The sequence below is a fragment of the Salvelinus fontinalis genome, chromosome 19, assembly GCF_029448725.1.
Source record: "Salvelinus fontinalis isolate EN_2023a chromosome 19, ASM2944872v1, whole genome shotgun sequence".
In the NCBI taxonomy this organism is placed as follows: Eukaryota; Metazoa; Chordata; class Actinopteri; order Salmoniformes; family Salmonidae; genus Salvelinus; species Salvelinus fontinalis.
Window position 1 is genome coordinate 9,043,370 of NC_074683.1, and position 22,474 is coordinate 9,065,843.

Genomic DNA, 22,474 nt, shown 5'->3' on the forward strand with positions numbered 1-22,474 from the left:
TAACAAGAAATTGTGTTGCCTGTCGATTGCTTTTGTTTGTTAACATAAAATGGTGACATACTGTATTAACTAAATGCTTCACTTTGTACTTCAAGGGCAATATTTTCAGTGTTAAAAAAGGAGGGGAACAAGAACGAATGGTTAAACAATAGCCTAATTAAAAGTTTGATTAAAAAACACTCTCCTTCTATAATTAACAGCTTCAAAACTTTGGTAAAACTGGCCCAAAATCTGTAGTCTGTACCTTGCTAATTTTGTGGGAAAAATGTTAATAAACCATTATTCTTGCCATACAAAATGTATTCAAATATCCAAAGAAGCATTCAAAAGTATGTGGACGCCCCTTCAAATTAGTGGATTTGGCTATTTTAGCCACACCCGTTGCTGACAGGTGTATAAAATTGAGCAAGCAGCCATACAATCTCAGTGCTCCATGACTTTCAACGTGGCACCGCCATAGGATGCCACGTTTCCAGTAAGTCACTTTCATCAAACTTCTGCCCTGCTAGTGCTGCCCCGGTCAACTGTAAGTGCTGTTATTGTGAAGTGGAAACGTCTAGGAGCAACGGCTCAGCCGTGAAGTGGTAGGCCACACAAGCTCACAGAGCGGGAACACTGAGAAATGGGTTTATATGGCCAAGCAGCCGCACACAAGCCTAAGATCACCATGCTCAATGCCAAGTGTCGGCTGGAGTGGTGGCCTGCACAGAGCCCTGGCCTGAACCCCATTGAACACCTTTGGGATGAATTAGAACGCCGTCTTCGAGCCAGGGCTAATCGCCCAACATCAGTGCCCGACCTCACTAATGCTCTTGTGGCTGAATGGAAGCAAGTCCCCGCAGCAATGTTACAATATCTAGTGGAAAGCCTTCACAGAAGAGTGGAGGCTGTTATAGCAGCAAAGGGCGGACCAACTCCATATAATGCTAATGATTTTGAAATGAGTGTCCACATAATTTTGACCATGTAGTGTATCTAAACACTAACCAGAGAGATACCTTATCATATGAACCCATAAACACACATTTTGTGGAAATACTGTATTCAGTTCAAATATAATCCTTACTTTTATAATAAATGTAATTGTATTATATATAATTATAGAACCTGTGTCAATCGATGAGTAACATTTCAAGATCATGTTCAAGTAGAGAACCAGTGTTCACGGAGGTGGAACCCAAATCAATCAGCCTTGAGGACAGCCATATCACCAAGGGGAAAACACACCCAGGGATTTCAATCAAGTAATGGAATGACGTGATGTGAATCAACAGCCTGGCAGGGATCAGTGATCAGGGAGCACTTCCTAGGTGTTACTGGCATGGAAATAAACTAGTCACATGAGCCAGATATATGTCATGCTTTGGGATGTGATACCTCTCTAAGCTGTCAGCTAGTGAATTGAAAACCATCTGTTGATTTGTTTTTAAACGCCTGCCCACACAATTCTATTTATATTCCAAATCTCTAAGGGTCAGACTGGGCATTTGTCGTAATAGAATTTGGGTCTCTTTTGTTGTTGAATAAAAAATTATATGTAATTCACTTCTGTGGATGAGGCTGTCATTGTTTTGTACAAATGTTCAAGTGAAGTCACAGTGTATAATCCATCGTATTATTATAATCCTCCAGGCAAATTGAGGTCCTGCAATGAATGCCTTCAGCAATTGTACTTCCTCTTTATCCAACCTTATGCTCACAAAGATGTGGCTGTGAGTGAAGTGGAAGACTCAGTTCAGTTGAGGGGATTTCTGTCAAACACTTTCATCCACAGTGTAATGTGACCTGACCTAGGTCAGTGTAACGTGTGTAATGTGTGTAATGTAATTACAGTGTAATGTGACCTGACCTTTGACCAATCACATCAGATTTTTTCCAGAGCTGATCTGATTGGTCAAAAAAACAATTAGTGAAAAAATTATTCTGAATTGGACTGCCTGTCTAAATGCTGCCCGAGTGTATAAGGTTGACTGGTCAACTTGATCTCAAAGTTGACCCTCCCTGCCTTTATTCACTGGAACTTGCATACTCCTTGGCCTTCTCATAGGTCAAAGCACACAGAGTGAATCTAAAAACTCTCACAAATTTAGAATTAGGGTTCTATTTTGGACATTTGTTTTAGGTGTCAAGACCATTTCAGATCACTAGTTGACTTACTCCAAATCAGACATTCCAAACAGCATGAAGTAATACTGATGGGGGAAAGAAACATGTTCAAATAAATGTATTAAGTTTGAGTCATTAAAACTGTTTTTCAACCACTCTACAAATTTCTTGTTAACAAACTATAGTTTTTCTACTTTGTGCATGACGCAAGTCATTTTTCCAACAATTGTTTACTGACAGATTATTTCACTTATAATTCACTGTATCACAATTCCAGTGGGTCAGAAATGTACATACACTAAGTTGACTGTGCCTTTAAACAGCTTGGAAAATTCCAGAAAATGATGTCATGGCTTTAGAAGCTTCTGATAGGCTAATTGACATCATTTGAGTCAATTGGAGGTGTACCTGTGGATGTATTTCAAGGCCTACCTTCAAACTCAGTGCATCTTTGCTTGACATCATGGGAAAATCAAAAGAAATCAACCAAATCCTCAAATTGGAGACCTCCACATGTCTGGTTCATCCTTGGGAGCAATTTCCAAATGCCTGAAGATACCACGTTCATCTGTACAAACAATAGTACGCAAGTATAAACACCATGGGACCACTTAACCATCATACCGCTCAGGAAGGAGACACGTTTTGTGTCCTAGAGATGAACGTACTTTGGTGCGAAATGTGCAAATCAATCCCAGAAGAACAACAAAGGACCTTGTGAAGATGCTGGAGGAAACAGGTACAAAAGTATATATATCCACAGAAAAAAAGAGTCCTATATCGACATAACCTGAAAGGCCGTCAGCAAGGAAGAAGCCACTGCTCCAAAACCGTCATAAAAAAGCCAGACTACGGTTTGCAACTGCACATGGGGACAAAGATTGTACTTTTTAGAGAAATGTCCTCTGGTCTGATGAAACAAAAATAGAACTGTTTGGCCATAATGACCATTATTATGTTTGGAGGAAAAAGGGGGAGACTTGCAAGCTGAAGAACACCATCCCAATCGTGCAGCACGGGGGTGGCAGCATCATGTTGTGGGGTGCTTTGCTACAGGAGGGACTGGTGCACTTAACAAAATAGATGGCATCATGAGGATGTAAAATTATGTGGATATATTGACACAACATCTCAAGACATCAGTCAGGAAGTTAAAGCTTGGTCGCAAATGGGTCTTCCAAATGGACAATGACCCCAAGCATACTTCCAAAGTTGTGGCAAAATGGCTTAAGGACAACAAAGTCAAGGTATTGGAGTGGCCATCACAAAGCTCTGACCTCAATCCCATAGAAAATGTGTGGGTGTAACAGTATAACTTTAGACCGTCCCCTCGGCCCGACACGGGCACGAACCAGGGACCTTCTGCACACATCAACAACTGACACCGACGAAGCGCCGTTACCCATCGCTCCACAAAAGCCGCGGCCCTTGCAGAGCAAGGGGAACCATTACTTCAAGGTCTCAGAGCAAGTGACGTCACCGATTGAAAGGCTATTAGCGCGCACCACCGCTAACGAGCTAGCCATTTCACATCCGTTACATGGGCAGAACTGAAAAAAGCGTGTGTGAGCAATGAGGCCTACAAACCTGACTCAGTTACACCAGGTCTGTCAGGAGGAATAGGCCGAAATTCACCCAACTTATTGCGGGAAGCTTGTGGAAGGCTACCCGAAACGTTTGACCCAAGTTAAACAATTTAAATGCAATGCTACCAAATACTAATTGAGTGTATGTAAACTTCTGGCCCACTGGGAATGTGATGAAAGAAATAAAAGCTGAAACAAATCATTCTCTACTATTATTCTGACATTTCACATTCTTAAAGTGGTGATCCTAACTGACCTAAGACAGGGAATTTTTACTAGGATTAAATGTCAGGAATTGTGAAAAACTGAGTTTAAATGTATTTGGCTAAGGTGTCTGTAAATTTCAGACTTCAACTGTATATAAGATACATTAAAAAACAGTAATACTTCATCTCTAAAGACCAGTAACAATAGCAGAACATAAAAAAAATAAAAATGTTTTGCAGTGCCATGTTTCCTTACACTGCTTCACGGATTTCTGCCACAAACAAAACTGATTGAGTGACTTTTCAAACACATTTATTCAGAGCTAAGTACAATTAGCAACACGAGTAGTAGTAGTAGTAGTAGAGTAGAAATGTTCAACAAGAGATTTCAAAATATTTTGCAGATACTGATCATTTAAAATGAAGGTATTATAGATAAATAGGCTTAGAAAATTAGACGTGAACAAATTAATTGTTGGTATTGTACAAAGGAAATATAGTTTAATAATCTTTATAACAATAAATATAGCTCCCATAAATGTTCCCCTTCTAGAAAAAGTGCTATTGCAATTGTTTCTATAGCCATGTATGTTGCCCTTTAGCAGACACCTTCAAGTATCAGTTAAGATTCATCTTTAGTTATTGAGTGGACAATCATTCCTGGGCACACACAATGCCCCCATGACAAACAACTCAAATAAAATGACACACAAGCATTAACTTTGCAGCTTGAAAATATTGATATACTGCAACAACTGCAACTATTTCAACTTTGGCAACAAATATGATGATTTAAAATAAAGCCAGGATTATATTTTCTTCTTGAACATTGTTTCAATACTATCTATTGATATGCATAACAGTATTCTACAACGTAAGTCAGGCGTTTTACTAATCAAATGCTCAGTGCAATGTTTGCTCTTTGTACAAGAATAAATTGCCAACAATAAATAATATAAAAATGCTATTTTCAGCTAATCTCTTTACTGGTAGTAACACAATTGGAAAATATTCTAAGCTTAAAGACTATTGCAAATAGCTAAAATCATAATGCAATACATTGAATTAGTAGCCCTTTCCTGCAGTCAAATGACCTAGTGGCCCCATGGGTGAAATGTTTTTTACGCCGGGATGCAAACTTAAAAGGTAATAAAAAATGTTTTAACCCATAACCATCTGTGTGAGGTGTATACTTTTGTTTCAAAGTAGATTTGTTTAAGACTACCAAGAATCACTCTGTGTGACCCTGATTTAGCCCACTGCAGTAAAAGGTTAATCAGATGCTGTATATTTCATAAAAGTGAATTAATTAAAGCTGCATGCATACAGTACATTTTGACTTTGCCTATATTGTAGATATATGAACTCATCAATTGTATATACTGATGCACAGTACATAGTCTTTAACTGCAGTATTGTACAAACGTTTTAATCGATTGTTTATCTGGTTGGATAACTTCTAAATTTCAAAACAACTGTAATATTATGATATTGAAAAAATACAAAAACATACAAAATACATTCAATAAATTCAAAAACAAACATAAGTTGAAAATAGTTTCTTAATCTGACAGATACATCCTCCACAGAAACATTCCGTTGCTTTCACATACAGTCAAACTAACCTCTCATATATCATGCTGGTATTACTTGACATTTAAAAACACAAAAACAAATAAAAAGCTTACATTTCTTTAGATTGCCTCACAAAGAAGCAGCTTCTGACACATAAACTAAAAACACTAACGCTTTTGAACACACAAAGATTTGCAAGACAAATGTAAAGGAATGGTAAACTGTGGCACACAATTTTGATTTGTTTTAAACACAGTGAAGGGGGAAACATAGACTTGTCTCCCTGGCGAAGCAGCCCTTCTGCATCTTTCTCCTCTTCTTTTGTTTCCTTCCACTCTTCTTGGATAAGCTGTGGGTATAAACACTGGCTGTTAGTGCTTTCAAGTATACAATTTCAGAACGTAGCTTATAACTATCAGCTGTCCGGCTCCAACAATGGAGATTCTCCATTATGAATAATTTTTTGTCCAGGATTAGGCTTAATCTGTGTCCCCAAATGTATCATTAACTGATGTTTTAGTTGGGAGGGGCTTTACGTGAACATTAACACCATATTGATGTGCTTTAGCAAATCACATTGTAATCCCCTCCCATACAGAATTGCACTGTATGTCCAGGCAGCTGAGAAGTATAATGGGATCAGAATCTCAGACAATGTTCATGAAAGAGCAGTTTTCACAAGAGAGATGTACTAATATAATTACATTCTCCAGCTGTTGCATAATGGGAGCCTGCAGCTCGTACGCTGTAGTGCTCCTTGCCGAACTGCCCGTCACGGCCATTGGCTGAGGCATAGTAGATTGGGTAGAGGGATGATTGTCATGCTAGCAGAGCCTGATTGGGACAGCAGCATCATGTTGTCAGAGATGGCTCCTACATGCACTTTACATCCTTGCTTTCTCAGTCATGTCACTTTAGACTGAGCACATTCATTCGTCACTGCTTGTAATACGCTGGGTTTATATTCCAAGCAGTGAACAGGTAATGGACTTCGCATCCATAATATTTATCTTTGCCTAACATTAGCAGTCATCAAAGAGTTTCAAAGAGCTGTGCTCTCCCAGTGTTCATGAATTCGAAAATACATAACATGACAATTTGAACGATGCAAAATAAGCAGCATCTAATTTCAACCTAATGGTAAATCGAGGAATTAGACATTGTACAATTCTGCCTCATATCATGCAAAGATAAACAGAATAATTTTTTCCCCAAAAAGTGATGGTCACCAAATGGAGTAAGGATGATCAAACGGGCACGGGGAATCAGACTCTTACCTTTGAGGGGTTCAGCATCTAAGAGGACATAAGGGAGTTTATGACAGAGATGGAATGGGAAAATACAGTCAAGAAACTCATCAGTTCTAAAAATGGAGAGACAACTCCTTTCTAAGTAGCATCTAGTTTCAACCGAATGGTGAATCTGTCATTTCGTTCATATACAATAGCAATGACATATCAATATTCTGAAAATTCTTTATATGAGCATGGAACTTGGTCAATATGAGGCATTTTATGAATTCAATTGTACATTGTCATCAGTTTCCAATTTAATGGTTATAACACAATATCTATTCAGTATAGGAGGAATCCTAACTTGAGATATTCTCAACAAAGTCCATATTTTCACAAGGATTGATGCCATGGGGAAATGTGCAAGAAAGTTTGAGTTACATGCACATATCTTAAATTAAGACACATTTTTATACAAACTGACAGAAGAAAAACAAAGATACATTTTAAATGGAAAAATGTATCAACTCCAATGTGCTGATTTTGGGTATACATGTTTGAGGCAATGCAATACCATTTTGAGTTGTCGGAGTTGACATTCCACGTGTTTCCAAAAGAGCCTTTGGACATTTCATCTGTGATGTTGAGTACGGATTCACTCCTAAAAAACAAGAAATAATCATGCATAATAATACACAACAAACAGTCAACTATTTTAATACCAATGAAGCTTGAAGTCTTTTTACAGTATAAAAAGGGAGATATAATGTTATCATAATGGCCTGACTTACTTTTGATATCCTTCTAATGGTAATTGCACTACTCCCTCTTCCTCTCCCAACATGCTTTGCTCCTCCTCCTGAAGAATATGATAATCAACAGGAAGTTGTTAAACTATAGTGATAGTACTGTATATAATTAATTGGTTAAAACACATAGAGTGATAAATCATTACAATAAAAGTTACATATCTATAATAAAAATAAACATTATTTTGAGTTATTGACATAGCCTTGTTCTGTTCAATGGTCTCGAACTATATATAGGTTCGTGCCGTGAAAAGATCTTCGTGGGCTATACTCGGCCTTGTCTCAGGGTAGTAAGTTGGTGGTTGAAGATATCCCTTTAGTGGTGTGGGGGCTGTGCTTTGGCAAAGTGGGTGGGGTTATATCCTGCCTGGTTGGCCCTGTCCGGGGGTATAGTCGGACAGGGCCACAGTGTCTCCCGACCCCTCTTGTCTCAGCCTCCAGTAATTATACTGCAATATTTTGTGTCGGGGGGCTAGGGTCAGTCTGTTATATCTGGAGTATTTCTCCTGTCTTATCCGGTATCCGGTGTCCTGTGTGAATTTAAGTATGCTCTTTCTCTTTCTCTCTCTCTCTCGCTCTTCTCTCAGAGGACCTGAGCCCTAGGGAGGAGGACCTGAGCCCTCCTGCCTTTCTAGGGAGCTTTTCCTAGCCACCGTGCTTCTACATCTGCATTGCTTGCTGTTTGGGGTTTTAGGCTGGGTTTCTGTATAGCACTTTGTGACATTGGCTGATGTAAAACAGGCTTTATAAATACATTTGCTTTGATTTGATACTCTAAATAACAAAATTCATGTTGTTACGTTCAAAAGAATACAATATAAAAATCGCTGGCACCATTCAAACCAATGAGGGTTTGGAACTTTAAAGCCAATTATCTCAGAATCATCTTTTTGCAGATAGAACCTTATAACAAGCTCTCGCTTTGTTATGTAGATGCTATTTTCATACCTCTTCTTCAGCGTCGTTCAATTTCTTCTTCTTACTCTCTGGCATGAGATCATCCAGCCAGCTCATCTCTCTCTTGGTGAAGAAGCAATCCATCAACTTCCTAATGAACACCAGAGCCAACACCTGCAAGGAACACAAACACACTTACTACTTAACTTACTATTCACGGATTGTATGTTTCGTCAAAATGTAGTTTTGAACGTTCGTTTTGGACGGATGCCTGACTGAGCATTCTACTCAATGCATCAAGGAGCGCTGATGAACATTTAATCAAAAGTGCATTACGGTGGCTTGGAAATACAATGACATTCAAACGGGGGAAATTATTAGTAGGAAAACCTTTTGTCATCATTTTGATGTCACCAAATTTACTTTAGATGCAGTATAACATTAGCTAGCTAGCTAAAATTGGGGGGGGGGGGGGGGGGGGGGCACCGGGTTTTAGCTAGCTAACGTTATCATTGCTAGCTATTTTTGCTAGCTAATGACAACATTGCCATCTGTCTAAAGTTAATTTGACAACATGATAATGCTGGCAAAGTTGTTTCCTACAAAATATTTCACTACTTTATCAATGTCATCACATTTCCATAGTGTAATTTCGACGAAACAGTAGTTATCCTCCATCCAGAATGGCTGAGTTTGTCACCACTTTAGGGCACCACTATGGTGCCGCCGATAGAGGGGGGCTTGAGAACGTTCAAAACAATGGCATGACGTGACCGAGTGATACTCAGACAAAATGATCTACGTAAATAAACCTTGTCCCAGCAAGACCGGCCCATAGGGCAGGAGCCTATCTCCTGTTTCTGGTGTGCATCTATGCAGCTTGTTGTACAAGTAACGTTACACCCACTGGACAGAACGGATTCTAATGTATAACTTAAGTCAATGGCTATACTGTACATCTCATAGTGGTGCTAATTGTGTTAAACTACAATGTGGCCAAATAAATCTACATGTAACCTATGACCCAGGGAGAAAGCTAGGAGAAAGACATTTGCGAACCATCATGGGGAAGACGATGGCATAATTGGAGGTCTTGATGACCCAGAGCATGACCAGGCAGCTGAGCTGGATGATGGTGAAGAGGTGGACCTTCCTCAGGGGAACGTATCTCAGGTAGATGAAGTCTGGCTGGTGCTTGGCTGGCATGCCAAACAGCTTCAGACGGTCAAAGAACTGATGAGCAATAGAACAAAGGCTTATATGACAACCTCAGGAGAATTAAATTCAGGCCAACTGTGTTGTGATAAGTCTGCATTTTCTCAGCTGGTCTTTTTGAACTTAGCTTTAGATGTTAGCCAAGTGTGTTAGAACTTAGCCTTACAAGCCTATTTTGACTGAGAGTGTATATTAACTGTATCTGAGTGTGCTTAGTGACATCTTACCTGTATTCCTCTGAGCGAAGATGCTCCCATGTACAGGAATACTCCATACAAGACAGGCATGGGAATATACTGAAGGGATGAGAGCAATCATATTATGATTCAGCATCAGTAAAGACAGGAAACAGTCAAAAATGTGGGATTGAACCAAAAAAACATAATGGTATAAATTATCTGTTCACTTTCAGGCACTGCAGACTAATACTCTAGGTGCAAAATAAATACAACTTGAGCAAGACAGAGACACTTATATTGCATTCGGAAAGTATTCAGACCCACTGACTTTTTCCACATTTTAATACGTTATAGCCTTATTCAAAAATTAATAAATGTTGTTTTTCTCGTCAATCTACACACAATACCCTATAACGACAAAGTGAAAAGAGGTTTTTAGAAATGTTTGCAAATGATTAAAAATAAAAAACAGAAATACCTTATTTACATAAGTATTCAGACCCTTTGATATGAGACTCGAAATTGAGCTCAGGTGCATCCTGTTTCCATTGATCATCCTTGAGATGTTTCCACAACTTGATTGGAGTCCAGCTGTGGTAAATTCAATTGATTGGACATGATTTGGAAAAGCACACACCTGTCTATATAAGGTCCCACAGTTGACAGTGTATGTCAAAGCAAAAACCAAGCCATGAGGTCAAAGGAATTGTCTGTAGAGCTCTGAGACAGGATGGTGTCGAGACACAAATCTGGGGAAAGGTATCAACAAATTTCTGCAGCATTGAATGTCCCCAAGAAAATAGTGGAACCCCCAAGACTCTTCCTAGGGCTCGCGCCCAGTCAAACTGAGCAATTAGGGGAGAAGGGCCTTGGTCACTCTAACAGAGCTCCAGAGTTCCTCTGTGAAGATGGGAGAACCTTCCAGAAGGACAACCATCTCTGCAGCACTCCACCAATCAGGCCTTTATGGTAGAATGACCAGACGGAAGCCACTCCTCAGTAAAAGGCACATGACAGCCCGCTTGGAGTTTGCCAAAAGGCACTTAAAGGACTCTCAGACCATGAGAAACAAGATTCTCTGGTCTGATGAAACCAAGATTTAAGTCTTTGGCATGAATGCCAAGCGTCACGTCCGGAGGAAACCTGGCACCATCCCTACGGTGAAGCATGGTGGTGTCAGCATCATGCTGTGGGTATGTTTTTCAGAGGCAGGGACTGGGAAACTAGTCAGGATCGAGGGAAAGCTGAACGGAGCAAAGTACAGAGAGATCCTTGATGAAAACCTGCTCAAGAGTGCTCAGGACCTCAGACTGGGGCGAAGGTTCACCTTCCAACAGGACAACGACCCTAAGCCTACAGCCAAGACAACGCAGGAGTGGCTTCAGGACAAGTTTCTGAATGTCCTTTGAGTGACCCAGCCAGAGCCTGGACTTGAACCTAATCTCTGGAGAGACCTGAAAATAGCTGTGCAGCGACGCTCCCCATCCATAGATTGATGAGGGGGGAAAGCGATTTAATCAATATTAGAATAAGTCTGTAACATAAAATGTGGAAACGTGAAGGGGTCTGAATATTTTACGAATGCACTGTATATTACACTGTGATAGGAAAAGCCTTTGGACAGTCCGGAGACTAGGGCCAACACAATATGAGCTCAGAGAAGCTATCTGACCTTGAGCACAGAGGTCATGAAGACGGAGCAGCCCATGAGCAGGAAGATCATGAGGCCGGTGAAGCGCTGCTCCCGGATGCCCAGGAATTTGGGCTGTTCCCCGGGGGCCGAGCACTCCGACTCCAGCTTCAGACTGTTGACGTGGGAGATGGAGAGCACGGTGGCAGCCACGAACCAGGGCAGCCCCATGATGGAGCACACTCCCAGCATGATGCCCACCACGAACAGATCCAGATGGTACCCACAGCCTTTCTGTGGGAATTGATAGACAATACAGCACAACTGAGAATGCACTACTCAATATTTAGGAACGGCACCATTTTAAAATACAATGTTTCAAGAAATGATGTTGACAGAAGTGCTCCACTGTCAAAATGTTGACTACTCTGCAAAGATAAACTTAATCCATATCAACAACCCGTACCAAACACTTTACAACATTTCATAATAAACTACACATGCACCAAACCAAAGCCTTCTAAACAAGTAACAGTCAGGCTATGGTGTACAAAGCCTCCCAGATGATCGGAGCCTCCCCATTCCAGTAGCCTACTGCAGGGTTTCCCAAACTCGGTCCTGGGGTGCACCTTTTGGTTTTTGGCCTAGCGCTACACAGCTGATTCAAATAATCAAAGCTTGATAATGAGTTTGGTTATTTGAATCAGCTGTGTGGTGCTAGGGAAAGGACCGACTTTGGGAAACACTGGTCTAAAGTACCTTTAGTTTGTGCTCCTTCCTGTTGATGATGACTGCGGTGATCTGTTGGTCCATGAAGATGAGGATAGTGCAGAGCAGAGCAGGGATCACTGTTACTAAGGTGGTCCACCAAGGGTTGCCGCCTAACGGGCTGATCAACCAACCACGGTCATCTCTGGTCGGCTGCAAGAATTTAGGTTATTGGTAAATATTGCATCTACATAGCATGGCGATTGTCCATAGTGTAGAGTATCTTGAGTAAAAATGTATAATCACATTGTAATATCTTGTTATCTACCTCACCTTAAACACACTGGGGACTTTTAGTTTTGGAGATGGGACCCCTAAGACATAGTCCACCAGGACCATGGTAAAGATGGTGATGAACACAGCAAAGTCACTGATGACAGCTCTCAACTGTGCAAGAGAGGGGTGCATGTCAACTGTCTGGTCTTATCACAGGAAACATCTACATTATTGTTTAATATCAAACTACTATGTCAATCACAGCTTTCACAGGTAAATCAAACACAGAGCACCTTGGTTGTTGATTCAATTCTCACATGGGCCACACATTTTGCTTGAAGAAAAAAGTGGGGTTCTGTGCTCAGACAACGGGAGAAAAAGTACTGCCATAAACCATAATAGAATCCAAAGAAAGTGGTGGAGGCGGACACTTGTCCATTAGAAACTCTGACAGTACTCACATATGACCACTAGAGTGCTCCACTGCACCATAAAACTCAGGAGCATGACAGAAACCCTGTCTGCAGTCTACAAACACATAACAGATACAAATGAGTGGGATTACAATAGGAACTGGGTCTGCTGCCTTACCTTGGTGGGGAAGTAACGGCTGAACTTGAACTCTTTGAGGAAAGCCGACATCAAGACAGTGGAGAAGAAGAGAACGACAGACCAGAAGAGAACATCTGGAATGTAGGGTCCATGAGGGCCACAGGCGGTGCCCACAAACTCCCCTCGCCTCTTTATGCAGTCCTGCAACAACAGGTGGTCATTCAAAACATCCTGTGTTACAGGGTTGGCGTCAAATCCATTTCAAATCAGTCAATTTACATGGACAACGTGACTGAGTGTATAGGGGATGTTGTTCCAAATGTGACTATTAAAACCTACCCAAAACAGAAACCATGGATAGATGGCAGCATTCCCGCAAAAAACTGAAAGTGTGAACCATCGCATGAAACCATCGCATTTAGGTGACTGGGAATATGGTTGAATACAAACAGTGTAGTTATTCCCTCCGATAGGCAATCAAACAGGCAAAACATCAGTACAGAGACAAACTGGAGTCACAATTCAATGGCTCAGACACGAGACATATGTGGCAGGGTCTACAGACAATCACTGATTACAAAGGGAAAACCAGCCAAGTCGCGGACACCAACGTCTTGCTCCCAGACAAGCTAACCACCTTCTTTGCCCGCTTTGAGGATAACACAGTGTCACCGACGCAGATCGCTCCCAAGGACTGTGGGCTCTCGTTCTCCGTGGCCAAACCAGCTGGCTGGAGTGTTTATGGACATATTCAACATATCACCGGGGGCACAAAAAGATCATCAAGGACACCAACAACCCGAACCGCGGCCTGTTCACCCCGCTATTATCCAGAAGGCGAGGTCAGTACAGGTGCATCAAAGCTGGGACCGAGAGAGTGAAAAACAGCTTCTATCTCAAGGCCATCAGACTGGTAAATAGCCATCACTAGCCGGCTACCACCCGGCTACTCAACCCTGCACCATAGAGGCTGCTGCCCTATATACAGTTGAAATCGGAAGTTTACATACACTTAGGTTAGAGTCATTAAAACTCATTTTTCAACCACTCAACAAATTTCTTATAAACAATCTATAGTTTTGGCAAGTCGGTTAGGACATCTACTTTATGCATGACACAAGTAATTTTTCCAACAATTGTTTACAGACAGATTATTTAACTTATAATTCACTGTATCACAATTCCAGTGGGTCAGAAGTTTACGTACACTAAGTTTACTGTGCCTTTAAACAGCTTGGAAAATTCCAGAAAATTATGTCATAGCTTTAGAAGCTTCTGATAGGCTAATTGACATCATTTGAGTCAATTGGAGGTGTACCTGTGGATGTATTTTAAGGCCTTCCTTCAAACTCAGTGCCTCTTTGCTTGGCATCATGGGAAAATCAAAAGAAATCAGCCAATACCAAAGAAAAATAAATGTAGACCTCCACAAGTCTGGTTCATCCTTGGGAGCAATTTCCAAATGCCTGAAGGTACCACATTCATCTGTACAAACAATAGTATGCAAGTATAAACACTATGGGACCACGCAGCCGTCATACCGCTCAGGAAGAAGATGCGTTCTGTCTCCTAGAGATGAACGTACTTTGCTACAAAATGTGTAAATCAATCCCAGAATAACAGCAAAGGACCTTCTGAAGATGCTGGAGGAAACAGGTACAAAAGTATCTATATCCACAGTAAAACGAGTCCTATATCGACATAACCTGAAAAGCCGCTCAGCAAGGAAGAAGCCACTGCTTCAAAACCGCCATAAAAAAGCCAGACCACGGTTTGCAACTGCACATGGGGACAAAGATTGTACTTTTTGGAGAAATGTCCTCTGGTCTGATGAAACAAAAATAGAACTCTTTGGCCATAATGACCATTGTTATGATTGGAGGAAAAGGGGGGAGACTTGCAAGCCGAAGAACACCATCCCAACCGTGAAGCACGGGGGTGGCAGCATCATGTTGTGGGGGTGCTTTGCTGCAGGAGGGGCTGGTGCACTTCACAAAATAGATGGCATCATGAGGAAGTAAAATTATGTGGATATATTAAAGCCACATCTCAAGACATCAGTCAGGAAGTTAAAGCTTTGTCGCAAATGGGTCTTCCAAATGGACAATGACCCCAAGCATACTTCCAAAGTTGTGGCAAATGGCTTAAGGACAACAAAGTCAAGCTATTGGAGTGGCCATCACAAAGCCCTGACCTCAATCCTATAAACAATTTGTGGGCAAAACTGAAAAAGCATGTGTGAGCAATGAGACCTACAAACCTGACTCAGTTACACCAGCTCTGTCAGGAGGAATGTGCCAAAATTCACCCAATTTATTGTGGGAAGCTTGTGGAAGGCTACCCGAAACGTTTGACCCATGTTAAACCATTTAAAGGCAATGCTACCAAATACTAATTGAGTGTATGTAAACTTCTGACCCACTGGGAATGTGATGAAAGAAATAAAAGCTGAAATAAATCATTCTCTCTACTATTATTCTGACATTTCACATTCTTAAAATAAAGTGGTGATCCCAACTGACCTAAAACAGGGAATATTTACTAATATTAAATGACAGGAATTGTGAAAAACTGAGTTTAAATGTATTTGGCTAAGGAGTATGTAAACTTCCGACTTCAACTGTACATAGACATGGAATAACTTGCCACTTTAATAATGGAACACTAGTCACTTTAATAATGTTTAAATAATGTTTACATACTGCTTTACTCATCTTATATGTATATACTGTATTCTATTCTACTGTATTTTAGTCAATGCCACTCCGACATTACTCATCCTAATATTTACACTACCGTTCAAAAGTTTGCGGTCACTAAGAAATGTCCTTGTTTTTGAAAGAAGGTTTTTAAAAAGTCCATTAAAATAACATGAAATTGATCAGAAATACAGTGTAAACATTGTTAATGTTGTAAATTACTATTGTAGCTGGAAACGGCAGATTCTTTATGGAATATCTACATAGGCGTACAGAGGCCCATTATCAGCAACCATCACTCCTGCGTTCCAATGGCACGTTGTGTTAGCTAATCAAAGTTTATCATTTTAAAAGGCTAATTGATGATTAGACAACCCTTTTGCAATTATGTTAGCACAGCTGAAAACTGTTGTCCTGATTAAAGAAGCAATAAAACTGGCCTTTAGACTTTAGAGTATCTGGAGCATCAGCATTTGTGGGTTAGATTATGGGCTCAAAATGGCTCAAAATAACTTTCTTCTGAAACTCATCAGTTTATTCTTGTTCTGAGAAATGAAGGCTATTCCATGCGAGAAATTGCCAAGAAACTGAAGATCTCGTACAACGCTGTGTACTACCCCTTCACAGAACAGCACAAACTAGCTCTAACCAGAATAGAAAGAGGAGTGGGAGGCCCTGGTGCACAACTGAGCAAGAGGACAAGTACATTAGAGAGTCTAGTTTGAGAAACAGATGGCTCAACTGGCAGCATCATTAAATAGCACCCGCAAATTAACACCAGTCTCAACGTCAACAGTGAAGAGGCGACACCGGGATGCTGGCCTTCTAGGCAGTTACAAAGAAAAAGCCATATTTTGGACTGGTCAATAAAAATAAAAGATTAAGATAGGCAAAAGAACAGACACTGGACAGAGGAACTCTGCCTAGAAGGCCAGCATCCCGGAGTCGCCTCTTCACTGTTGACATTGAGACTGGTGTTTTGCAGGTACTATTTAATGAAGCTGCCGTAGAGGACTTGTGAGGCGTCTGTTTCTCAAACTAGACACCCTAATGTACTTGTCCTCTTGCTCAGTTGTGCACCAGGGAGCACTGTTGGAGCTAGGAACACAAGCATTTCGCTACATCCGCAATAACATCTGCTAAATATGTGTATGTGACCAATACAATTTGATTTGATTTGAATTAACTGAAATTACAATTTGAAAGAATTCTCAGAGCATTTAAGGAAATTGGAATTGGAGCATCCTGCATTTAAATGGAATTGACCCCAGGGTCCTGCTGGGATAAGAGCATCCTTGTCCACAAAAAGTTAAATTAATACTAAAAATGTGTTTTTATGATTTGTCATGGGGTAATCCAGAGTAATCCAGCCCACATGTCCTTAATCTCCTGCACTGGGCCAGCTCCATCTGGGAGAGCCTGCCACTTTGTGTGGAACAACCTAAATGTGCGCTTTTTTGGTCTCTACCATCATGCTGGGGGTGTGCTGCTTAATCAAAAAATACAATTCAACATTTCCTTTTGTGTGTAGGGTAAAACATTTATCCTCAACATGTGACAAAACCTGGAAAAACCACGGGACTAACCATGGGTTCTATTTACAGTATGCATCATCTTCCTAATTTTGCCTGATCCTATCAACAAATTATGCCACACCCTCTCATACACTACCTTGACCTCAAGTGCCTCCCAATAGATCTCCGAAGCAGTGATGTTGTTCTGCTCCCAGTACCGTAGGGTGGCATTACTGGGATCCGGAGGTTCAACACATGAACACCTATGGAAACAACAGAACACTTCACCATCAAATCCCTTACCGATCACGATCATCTCAAATGCCATGCTGGACTTCTTTCAAACACAAGTTAAGATTTTGCTGTCATTCTGAACTCTAAGGGGCGGTTTGCTTGACACAGATTATGCCTAGTTCTGGATTAAGATGCACTTTAAGAGGCCAAGAAGATGATCAAGGACCTCAGCGACCCGAGACGATCTGTTCACTCTACCTTCTAGCAGAAAGAGACGGTACAGGTGCATCAAAGAGAGACTGAAAAACAGCTTCTATCTTCAGGCCATCCCTAGCCACCTGGGAATCTGCCCTGCAGTTTGAGACTAATGTGCCGTGTACTGTATATAGAGAGTCACTGAATGCTGGTCACCTAATATTCTGTTTATATACTGTTGTTTACTCACTGTGTATTTATACTGTATTCTTGACATAGCCCATCCTAATATACCTACTACTGTACATACCAATTTATATCCAAATGATATACTGTCTATACACACCACCTATTTATATTCTGGTTCTGACACATGCTCACTCCAATATACAGTATCTTCTCAGGATTATTAATTGGACCCGTTCTGTCAATTTTTTATTTCATTTTTAGATTTTTTTATTTGTGTTTTTTTAAATTGTACTTGCGAGACATTCTATTGCACTGTTGGAGTTAGCACCACAAGCATTTCGCTGCACCTGCTATAACACCTGCAAATCTGTGTACGTGATCAATAAATGTTGATTTGATTTGATTCAATGGAGTGAGTGCACACTTACGAGTATCGTGTGAGTTTGTCCAGGTTGTTGTTCATGTTGATGGGGTAGTGTTCGCCCAGGTGGATGAGCTTCTCCAAGGCCTCGTAGATGAAGATGATGCAGATGAGCGAGGCGAAGGCCTCCTCTGTGAATCGTGTGATGTAACAGACCAGGGAGCTGGCATCTGTGGCTACCAGGAGCAGACAGAGGAATGCTGTCCACAGCCCTATACAGGTTCTCAGTGAGAGGTAGGATAATCCATACTCCCTGAGGACAGAGTGCAAAACATCACTTTTATTTTATATTTTTAAATGTAATCTATATTTATTCAGGAAAAGGGCAGCTCAATTAAAAAATACATAGATCCTTCACAGTACAGTGCATACACAGCACCGGAAGAAAAATCACTGACACTGCAGCACTAACATTTCGTATATTATATGACAACATCTGTGAGGTGTTTACCTCCTATCTGATCTATCTGCAGGATATGGGATCTGAGGTTGTCATTATCACAATGGTATTTTAATATTACTTAAAGCAGTATAGAACATTAAAACAAATGATCAATGTACTATGGCAGTACTGTATATGACATCCGGTCATCCTACATCAGTATGTGACCTTAACTATTGTTATAGGGATGGATGATCATCATGCAATCAAATCACACGTTATCAGATGTGGTGGCAGAATTTGGGGTGAGCTGTTGTAACTTCTCAAGGGATATGTTCTGTGTTGGACTGTGATGTTATGCCTTTCACAAACTCCTGGTATGTCTGCACCCTAACACAAGGCCATTGTGTTCCAGAACTGTTGCTTGTATTGAAAGAACTGTTGTGTTACAATATGATTGTATTATCACCTCCCACTATATAAGGGACAATTAACCATTTATTATTTGAGTTATTCCCTGTGAAATCAGAGGTGGATCTCCCCTCCAGCTCCTTGTATGAAAGAATGTTCTATTATATCATTATATTTTATTATATCTCTGCCTTAATCTTTGGATCAAATTTTCCACAACACAGAGATGCGAGTACAGAAATGTCCTGAGTGCTATTGACAATACATAGAGATTATTAATCATGTGGGCCCATAGCGTTATACTACTGTATATATAATTATAACTATATATAACAATACAACTATACTGTTGTAAACAAACTTACTTGCAGAATTTGTACAATATCTTCTCAAACACCAGCACAGGCCCTGTGCTGCCCAATATGGTGAGTGGCTGGCCAGCAAAGAGGGAATAAGCTATTCCTGTCATTGAGGCGCCAAACAGTGATTCAATTGCACTCTGCGGGACACAAAGAAACATACACTGTAAACCCCAAGGCATTTTTAACTCAAATACTTCTAGTAAGTTGTACTCAAACTCAATGAAGTCATTATTACTTAAAATGTTAATGTGGTACTGACTCAAATCTACATGAGAAGTCACACCAACCACATTTTTTTTAACGTATGATATCACATTTTTTTTAAATCCCAGCATGCTCTTTTGCAGGTTGATTTTATGCAATTGTTTTTAACATCTGCATTTTTGAATGTACCTACACAAATATTTTTTATAAACTTATCCAGTCATTGAATTTTTGCATCCGTTACTGAAATGGTTGTTCCAGTTTAAATGGCTTAAGGTAGTTTCCTACCACTGTTCTTAACCCTGGCAGTCATTATGAATGTAAACTGTTGGATAGCCTAACGCTGGCTAGGTTCCAATAGGAATTACACATCACTTTGCAAGCGTGATGTGATTTATGTGATTTACCGTTAGAGTTGCAAAATTCTGGGAAATGTCCCAGGGTTTTCCAGAAATCCTGGTTGGAAGATACCTGAAAAAATATTTGGGAAAGCTTGTGGAATTTTGCAACCCTACTTGCAGGACTGATGCGGCCTAACTATGAGTTTCAGGCCACTGTATAAGGCCTCACGATATGTAATGGTTCAATGATAATATTCACCTAGGAACTCACTTGGTTTAGGCCACAGGACTGAAAATAAACAAATTCAACAACCATGTCTCTGTCACTAACAAATACAGTCATCGATGGCAACTCTACAATTCAATCGAAAAGGCAAGGCACACTGGGAAATGATTGGAGGCGTGCCTATGTGGGGGCGTTAAATTTAAGTGTACCTTACAACAACAAAAACATTTTATTTGTGTTACTTATATGGAGGTAGTACTGCTCACTTCAGCTATTTAATCTTCTTAACTAAATTTTTTTTAGGTAATTGGTTTCCTCAAAATGTTTGAGCAGCCAGAATTGGTTTTACAGTGTAGATAATATTTATGAGCAAGAAAAATCTCTCAATAAATGTCTAAGCAGTTTATTATTCTATTACTGTGTATTTGATCAGGATGGGTTGTATCCTAAATGGAATGCTATTCCCTATATAGTGCATTACTTTGACCAGGTCACAAAAGTAGTGCACTATGTAAGGAATAGGGAGCTATTTGGGATGAAACCATGGTGTCTTACTATGCGTCCTTCTGTTGCCTCTCCCAGTAAACCGCCGAACGTGATGACAGGTGACATGCAAGCACAGTACAGGAAGAGGAAGGAGGCCAAGCACTGCAGGCTGAGACCGTCTGTGTAGTCGGACAGGTAGTGGGGCGCCTTGCGTTTGATGTCCAACAAGAGACCACCAAATAATCTGTAAACATGAGAATAATATAAGCCATTTAGCAGACACTTTTATCCAAAATGACTAATATTATTGTGTGCATACAAGTTTAGGTGGCTCCAGCAGGAATCGAACCCACAATCCTGGCTTTGCAAGCTCCATGCTCTATCAACTAAGACACAGAACACCTACTGTATATCTAATACCAGCACAGATAAAAATTATTTTATTTTATATAATGGTCATTCATTTAATCTCTTGTGACGCTCACATTGAAACTAACCTCCTAACAACTGGCTGCATTTCAAATCCATATCCAACCGCATAGGTAATCTGCTGTCTCGTGGTGAAGTGTGGATTTTGCAGTTGGAGCCTTTTTTAAAATATTTTTTTCACACTACTTAATGAGCATGAAATACTGTAGAGAGAGTAATGAGGATGACTTCGCATGAGCTCATGCGGAAGAATATAGACCAGGCATTTGGGAACCCATCAATACTACACTCTGAGAAGAAAAGGTTGCACATTGTACTTAAAATTGGTACAAACGCTTGTCACTATAGTTGTACACTATAAGGTACATCAATTGTACTATTAGTTATAGGTACATAATTGTACCCTTATAGGCCATGCTCAAACTTGAATTAACAGACTATAGAGAAATTTTCCCCTCACGGGTGGCAAAAATAACTAACTGAAAGCCACTCCCCCACTAAGCCACACCTCCAATAATTATACCTTTCTATTCAAAATGTTGTGTACACAAATGTACCATTATACTAGATTGTCTGCACATATACTCTATTGTACCCTAATCGTACCATTATTCTGAGAGCGTATGGCAACCATTGCATGACTTTCGTTCACACCTAAAATGAACTGCATGCAATGGCATCTTGGCCTCTGTCCAAGGTTCCATGGATGTTTTTCAAAAAAATAGGTGAAAAACCTGGTTACTTTTAATCTATTGTCATTTCTTAATACACAACCACGACCACATACACTCACACTCTCTGAGCACCAGGCTGCCCCACCTCACCTACCGTCCTGTACGCTGCAGCTCCGGACCACCATGTCCCTCGTGCTCCTCTTCGTCACCTAGGTCTGTGCCGGTCTGTGCTGCAATCTTCCTCTTCTCCTGTTATTCAAAGAACACTTATCTGTTATTTCTTTCATTTTTTTGAATGAAAGACAATGCTGTGATTTGTATGTCTGCTGATGACAGACTTGTTAAAGAAAAGGCTAAACTCACCTGAGACGGCACATTTTTTGGTGGCTCTATTCGTATAGAAGGATCCCACTCCCCTGGTGGCAGGACAGTAACTTGGTCCAGGAACTCATCGATTCCAGCAATCAGATCATTGCGGTCCTTCGCTTTGTAGGCAACATCATGGAAAACCTTGGAACGAAGAACAAGAATAAATTCAGTCATGAATTGACATGTTAATTCAGTCATGCCCAACAGCTATGTTCATTATTGGAGAGGCTGTCTTACCTCGTCTGTCATTAGTGTTGCGATGGATCGGCCAATCTCATGGTACTGTGGCCCTTTCCCAAGAGGCCCTAGTAGAATGAACAAGAACCTAAAAAGACAGAGCGGTGTAGAGACAGTTGAGGGTCAGCCC

The 22,474-nt window shown here is 40.5% G+C and overlaps 1 protein-coding gene across 3 annotated transcripts in view; it reads right to left on the bottom strand.

Moving 5' to 3' along the window:
• Positions 1 to 4,194: 4,194 nt before the first annotated feature.
• LOC129816322 (sodium-driven chloride bicarbonate exchanger-like) overlaps positions 4,195 to 22,474 on the bottom strand; it is a 56,957-nt gene continuing 38,677 nt past the window's right edge. The window contains exons 10-28 of one of the 3 annotated variants that reach the window (XR_008753537.1): positions 22,345 to 22,432; positions 22,102 to 22,248; positions 21,893 to 21,987; positions 20,705 to 20,879; positions 19,382 to 19,515; positions 18,231 to 18,476; positions 17,342 to 17,447; positions 13,011 to 13,172; positions 12,477 to 12,590; positions 12,195 to 12,356; positions 11,478 to 11,729; positions 9,854 to 9,922; positions 9,471 to 9,644; positions 8,463 to 8,585; positions 7,497 to 7,564; positions 7,280 to 7,366; positions 6,751 to 6,768; positions 6,178 to 6,307; positions 5,736 to 5,822 (exon numbers count right to left, since the gene is read on the bottom strand). Coding sequence is in view for 2 of the 3 variants with exons in the window: in XM_055870652.1 (XP_055726627.1) it covers positions 5,720 to 5,822; positions 7,280 to 7,366; positions 7,497 to 7,564; positions 8,463 to 8,585; positions 9,471 to 9,644; positions 9,854 to 9,922; positions 11,478 to 11,729; positions 12,195 to 12,356; positions 12,477 to 12,590; positions 13,011 to 13,172; positions 17,342 to 17,447; positions 18,231 to 18,476; positions 19,382 to 19,515; positions 20,705 to 20,879; positions 21,893 to 21,987; positions 22,102 to 22,248; positions 22,345 to 22,432 (2,305 nt within the window). In the remaining variant the exon portion in view is untranslated. Of the gene's footprint in view, positions 5,823 to 6,177; positions 6,308 to 6,750; positions 6,769 to 7,279; positions 7,367 to 7,496; positions 7,565 to 8,462; positions 8,586 to 9,470; positions 9,645 to 9,853; positions 9,923 to 11,477; positions 11,730 to 12,194; positions 12,357 to 12,476; positions 12,591 to 13,010; positions 13,173 to 17,341; positions 17,448 to 18,230; positions 18,477 to 19,381; positions 19,516 to 20,704; positions 20,880 to 21,892; positions 21,988 to 22,101; positions 22,249 to 22,344; positions 22,433 to 22,474 lie in introns of all 3 variants that reach the window. The other 2 variants (XM_055870654.1, XM_055870652.1) reach the window with 2 other exon arrangements.